The sequence below is a fragment of the Limulus polyphemus genome, unplaced genomic scaffold, assembly GCF_000517525.1.
Source record: "Limulus polyphemus unplaced genomic scaffold, Limulus_polyphemus-2.1.2 Scaffold11766, whole genome shotgun sequence".
Classification (NCBI taxonomy): domain Eukaryota; kingdom Metazoa; phylum Arthropoda; class Merostomata; order Xiphosura; family Limulidae; genus Limulus; species Limulus polyphemus.
This window is the reverse complement of record NW_013677376.1, coordinates 328-7,045: the sequence shown is the minus strand read 5'-3', so window position 1 is coordinate 7,045 and position 6,718 is coordinate 328. Positions and strand designations below refer to the sequence as shown.

Genomic DNA, 6,718 nt, shown 5'->3' with positions numbered 1-6,718 from the left:
AATATATATATATATATATATATATATATATACACACACATACACGTTTCGCCAAAAAATTTGCTTGGTTTGTTTGATAATTAGGCCAAAAACTATTAATTATTCGTAAGTCTTAGTTTGCTCTTTATATTCCATAAATACGGAATATTGTATAATTATAAACTTATCTTATTATACGAATGAGAAAGTAAACTTGAAAAGAAATTATAAATTTAGTTTGTTTAACTATGTAAGCTTGATATGGAAATAGCAGTATTGGTGAACACAAATTCCGATGTTGCTAAGGGAAACATTAAGTTGCAGAGCACTGATATTGTGCAGTTGATAACTGTCGATTAAGAAGCTACTTAGTGAGTGTCTTTTTGCTTCATTGAGAGCCTTCAAACATTTTTAACCCTACGTGTTATTGTCCTCTTCTTCCCAGCTTTTCGGGTTTTCATTCTTTAGACGATTAGCTTAAATGTGAAGTTTTCAGTAATAACTGGAAGTTCTTGATTTGTTAGCGGTGACAAAAACAAAGAACGAATTGATGCTTTACGACTTTAGTTTTCTTTATCAACGGTTGCTTAGCGAAATTATAACCCTCTTGTACACCAAATCGTTGTACCACGATAAGCCTCGTTTAATCAATAATAAAGTGTGTTATTTTAGCTCACCAGGTCCAACACGGACTTCTGCTTGAAATCCTCTTTCCGTGTTAGAAATATCGGATTGAAAGGTAAGCTTAATTTGATTAGTTCTGCTCAGGAAGCGAAGAAGTTTTAATTTATCTGTCCAGTTTCCACAGTATCGTATAAGTGAGCTTTCCTCTTGTGTTTCTCCATCTTGAATTTCTAAATAGTCATAAGAGCACCTTTCAAAAAAATAAAGAAAAAAAATCAGTATGTATATTATATGTCCGATTTAACTTTCAGACGGATTATTTTTGTATCTTACAGAAAATAAACCAATTATTTGACTGATAGATCCAATCTGAAATGTTTATAAATTATTCAAAGAAACGTTATAACATCTTAAGGTCAAGAAATAATCTGGTTAATTAACCAGGCGTAATTTAGCAAATGTATTTCCAGCTTTAATTGTAGTTTCAGTTTGGGTTGTAAATATTATACGAGTGTGTTTACATACTAGGGAAGCTTTTTACTGTGCCAGAAGGTTTTTTTTTACCAGAGAAGAGTCAAATTTTTTCCTTAATTATTAAATAATGACAAAATAAGATATCTGAGTGTTTTAACATGTGATACTTATCGACTGAAAATCATTGCTTTAACTAATAAAGCCTGTCGTTTTGCTGAAAGTATAATTAAATCTGGTCTTTAATTAAATGTTATTTATTTTCTATAAGCAACGACATGACAGACGTTAGTTAGTACCTATATTTTAATATCTTCAGTTTCTGAGTCTCAATTTACCAAAGTGAAGTAAAATAATATTTAATTTTACACAACCTCATTCTTTACTGCGAAATACTATTAATCCATTTGTTTAAAACGTATATACAACTAAATGATTCCACGACCTGTTTGATAATTTTTTTATAGAACCACGAATTACTACATTTATTTTCAAACTGCGACTGAATAATTTCTTTTTTTAAAACAGTACTATGAAAATTATCATCATATTTATCTTATACTACAAGGATGTTAGTAAAATATTAAACACAGTTCCCATTATCAACAGTCAAGGGATTGTGGGTCGTGAGGCTAAAACGACCTGCAGGACACACTATGTGTTATTAACAGGAGTAATAGTTTAACAATTTTCCACTCGGACTGCATTATATTTATCTTATACTACAAGGATGTTAGTAAAATATTAAACACTGTTCCCATTATCAATAGTCAAGGGATTGAGGGTCGTGAGGCTAAAACGACCTGCAGGACACACTATGTGTTATTAACAGGAGTAATAGTTTAACAATTTTCCACTCGGACTGCATTATATTTATCTTATACTACAAGGATGTTAGTAAAATATTAAACACAGTTCCCATTATCAACAGTCAAGGGATTGAGGGTCGTGAGGCTAAAACGACCTGCAAGACACACTATGTGTTATTAACAGGAGTAATAGTTTAACAATTTTCCACTCGGACTGTGGATGTACTCCACTGGACCCTTACTTCACATACCAAATTTCAAGGCAATCCATTAAGAAATGTACGAGATATAAATTTTCCAATTTTGATTGAATTTCTTTGATAGAAAAACATACTTAACATTTATGGATTTTTTTTTCAAATTTGGTACACTGACAGATCTTTACAACCTACAATTAGATGCCAAATTTAGTCTAAATATAATGCACTGTGCAAAGTTATTCAACAAAAACCGCTCAATTTGACCAAAATATTTCGAATTAAAGAACGCTGATTTAGAGAAGCAAAACCAAAGGGGGAAACCATGTACAGATACATAAGTATTGGTTAGGCCAAGCAAACTAGATTAGCAGTTTCCAAAGAGTCATACGGTGGGCGGTTATTATTCATTGCCAACTTTTAAGCACAATTTGCTAAATTTTATGAAATTCTCTTAATTAAAGAGCTTTAGCGTCACGTGGTATTAGCTTAAGCAAATAATGATACTTGTTACGGCTGTACCGAGTGCATGCGGGTGATGACAAAAACCTGTTCAACTAGCTTCCATGGTGTTACTATAAAAGAAGTTATTAACACTGTTTTAGAGAAGAAAAACTACTACCATATATTTTAAAGAATCTGGTTGGTTCTGCAAAGGATAATAGGGTTGCGATCCTATTGTGTATTTTGTGTATTGCCAAAAAGTCATGATATTTAATCAAAAGCAAATTAGGTGTAAAAAAAATGTGCGGCCAAAAAAAGGATTGAGCGTGCGACTTAAAGGAATTAAATGAAAATTGGTGGTCAAACTGGTAGCTACAATTATAGTATTCATAAAAAACTTTACAGAAAATATTCATTTACTAGTTGGCTAGGCCGCGTATTTTGTTTTACCCATCATCATGCCCTAAGTTGAACAAAAAAAACGCAGCCTGGATAACTAATGAATGAATATTTGTTGTAAAAATTTTTTATCGTTATTATAAGTGTAGCTGCCAATTTTGATTTCATTCCTTTAAGCCTACACTCAATACATTTTTGGCCGCACCTTTTTTTCACACCTAAGGTGTTTGTGATTAGATTTCATTTATCGATATCTCAAATTAGTGCTAATCCACGAGGAAGTAGTATAATGGATTTATTTTTGTTATGCACAAAGCTGCACTCTATGGGATCAAACCCTGAATTCTACTATCATGAGCTCTCAAGCTTATTACTGAGCCACCAGGGAAGAGGGGTTACATGAGGTATTGTTTGTTTGTTTGTTTTTGGATTTCGCACAAAGCTACACGAGGGCTATCTGCGCTAGCCGTCCCTAATTTAGCAGTGTAAGACTAGAGGGAAGGCAGCTAGTCATCGCCACCCACAGCCAACTCTTGGGATACTCTTTTACCAACGAATAGTAGGATTGACCGTCACATTATAACGCCTTCACGGCTGAAAGGGCGAGCATGTTTGGTGGGACGGGGATTCGAACCCGCGACCCTCACATTGCGAGTCGAGCGCCTTATCCTACATGAGGTAAACAAGGATACTGACTCTTGCTGACCCTCTATCTTTAATTAAATTTGTCTACGTGGATCCATTCTTAAAAATTAAAAGATTAATCTAGTAATCAATTTCTGTGTTTTGATTAAAATAAACTGTCCAATTAGTATTTGTAATTATCTTTCTCATTATTAACAAAATAAAACTCATTCTACTTTAAACAACCGTTCTCTTTAGAGGAACAAAATTATAATAATCTTTAACGGAACAAGTTTTATTTATTTATTTTTAACAAAACAAGTTTATCATAGATTATACAACTTTTAACCTCAATTTAATTAGGCAATGTGAAGTTCATTTACTAAGTTAGATGGAAATTGTGTTTTCGCGTTTTCTAGGCTGGTTGGTAGAAATTTCACTTGCATAAGTAACTCAAGCATAACAATACAACCGAATCAAAGAAAGATAATATTTACTGATTTCACAAACAAGGCGGAAAGAAAGAATTGTGAGAGTTACTCAGAAGAAGCCTTTAAAGTAACTAACACACTACAGAATGAATTAAAAATCGATAAAAGCGCTGTGCACAAAACAAACTACGTTTTCTGAAACGGCTAAAGCATAGATCGAAATTTTTTGGATTGAAGTGTATTTGAAATTCAAGCTGAATGCTTCATTAAAATGATAAAGACATTATCGTACACGTGTAATATCCGGACCAGCTTTACACTATAAATGTTTTTGTTTTTTAAGCAATTTAAAGTGTTATTGTTTGTTTGAAGTTAACCACAAAGGTACACAATTGGTTATCTGTGCTCTGCCCATCACGGGTATCGAAACACGGTTTCTAGCGTTCTAAGTCCGCAAGAGATACCGCTGTGCCACTGGGGGACTTAAAGTGTGATGCTACAGGCAATAGGATTGTTTGTTTGTTTGTTTTTGAATTTCCTGCAAAGCTACACGAGGGCTATCTGCGCTAGCCGTCCCTAATTTACAAGTGATAGTCTAGAGGGACGGTAGTTGGTCAACACTACCCACTGTCAGTGGGATTGACGGTCACACTATAACGCCCCCACGGCTGAAAGGGCGGGCAGGTTCGGTGTCGGGATTCGAATTCGCGACGCGCAGATTGCTAGTCGAGCGCTCTACCCAGTAGGCCATACGAGTAAAGATGAAACATTAATGTACATGCTTTTGTTGAGAAAATATTTATTATATATCATATAACCTTCTCTATCGTCATCATATGGACGTTGTACGATACCGGTTGAAATTCGGTTCATTTTAGCTCTGGAGCTACAACAATATTAAGATTCCAGAAGTTCGGGAAAAAATTATCATTTTTCAATAACAAAGACACCAAAAAGGAATCTACAATGAACACTTGAATTTACTAGTAGTAAATGTAATTATATTTCTCTCTCTCTCTCTCTAGAGGTGTTGAAAAAACGAGAAATAACTAAAATAAAGCCATATCATTTATTATAGGATAACATAGTTTCAGAATTAATGTCAAATGGTACCAGAAAAATTACCTGTCATCCTTCTCTAGAGAAAAGTCATTGAAACGGATTTCAACTTGTTTCCCACGTGGTACGGCAACAGTAAAATGGCAGGTTAGGGCTGGTGGATAAGAAATGGGGAATCCTGGACTTTCGATGAAAGCTTGCGGATATCCAGACCGGAGAACGATGGATCTGTTACATTTAGGAGATGCGAAGGTCTTGGCAGTATCTGTAAACAGACAGAGAATATTTGAATTATCTGTTGTTGTTTAATGTCTGTTTTTATAAACTTTTTCAACTTCTTGACTCGTGACAATATAGGAAAGTTTAGCCTAGTTTAGGGTGGAAAACTTATGTTAAGTTTTTCTCTTGTATAAATTCTTTGATTCAATACGTTATCAACATTCGTAACTTTAGAATTTTTGGAAATTGTAATGCAAGATAACCGTAGCAGGAAGCAGAGGGAAGAGTTTCTAATGTTATGAAACATGTCATATTCACTCATTTAAATCACGTGACAATTTAAATTCACTTTATATGTACCCGGTGCTCTTAAAAACTGGAAAATAAAGATATTCAAATAAATTTTCTTACCCTTTAGGGTTAAAATTATTCAATATTAAGGAACAGCTTAAGCCTAAATATACTTTTTATTTTGTTCTATGTGATATGAGAAATGTATGCTAGTTCTAACCCTAACTTCTGATATGGTTTCCTAACCTTTTGTAATAGCTTGTTGACATATGAAAGGATTAAGTGCTTCACAATTTCTGTCATTCCAGTAGTACGTCTTCGTTTGACCCATCCCTTTACTCGGGAACCGATAGAGGTCGCGCAATTCGACGCAATCTTGGTCAGCCAGACCGTCGTCGCTGGGTTGAGCGCCATAATGATTGAACTGAGGCCATCCAGGAAACCAGTCTGAAACAAATACAATCGGTTTCATAATAACATACTTTGATTATATTCCTTGAAGAATATCAGCTATTCGTTATCAACATTCTCATAAAAATCCGGTAGAAGATTGGCTGAACGTACTGCAAATATTCGTCATCTTCTTTAGTGTCTCGCGCCTTTCATTCTAAACCACTAGATGTAAAGTCTATAACAATATCTAAGCCAATCCCGGGATATTACTAATAACCTTGGCAGATAAGGCTGCTTGCTGTGGAATTGCATATAAAAGTTTTTATTACAGTTGTAGATATACCAATACATTATAGCGGAGTAATTTCAGACTTTGAGTAAAGCACGCTTCCTTTTTTTTCGACCCAACAGCCAGAGAATCGTATAACAACACACCATACGAACCAAAAACACTACCTATTATTTGAGTGATTTCGGTTATAAAATGTAACTGTTAGTTACGATTAGAGAGAAAAAAAGATATGTAAGTGCCAAAAACAAGTTATGATCATGTGGTTTATCACAACTGCATGACATGAAGATCGGTTTTACTTGTCTTCATCTTGCACATTTTCTGTTAAAATAAATATTCTTGTTTATCTTTTTTTTTAAGCAAAGAGGTTTTATATATATATTTTTTTCTCTGTGAAATAAATACAGCGCAGTTAATGCATCGCTAAGCTTTTTTATCCAATTAACTTTTTCTATTTTAACACAGAATTATTGATTAACTTTACAA

The 6,718-nt window shown here is 33.9% G+C and overlaps 1 protein-coding gene across 1 annotated transcript in view; it reads right to left on the bottom strand.

Moving 5' to 3' along the window:
* Positions 1-5,994, bottom strand: part of LOC111083872 (neuropilin-1-like) — a gene marked incomplete at both ends in the record, with an annotated part of 8,106 nt that extends 2,112 nt beyond the window's left edge. Inside the window, 3 exons of the mRNA XM_022380589.1 lie at positions 657-853; positions 5,104-5,302; positions 5,794-5,994. Of these exons, the coding sequence (XP_022236297.1) occupies positions 657-853; positions 5,104-5,302; positions 5,794-5,994 (597 nt within the window). The remainder of the gene's footprint in view (positions 1-656; positions 854-5,103; positions 5,303-5,793) is intronic.
* Positions 5,995-6,718: the final 724 nt, after the last annotated feature.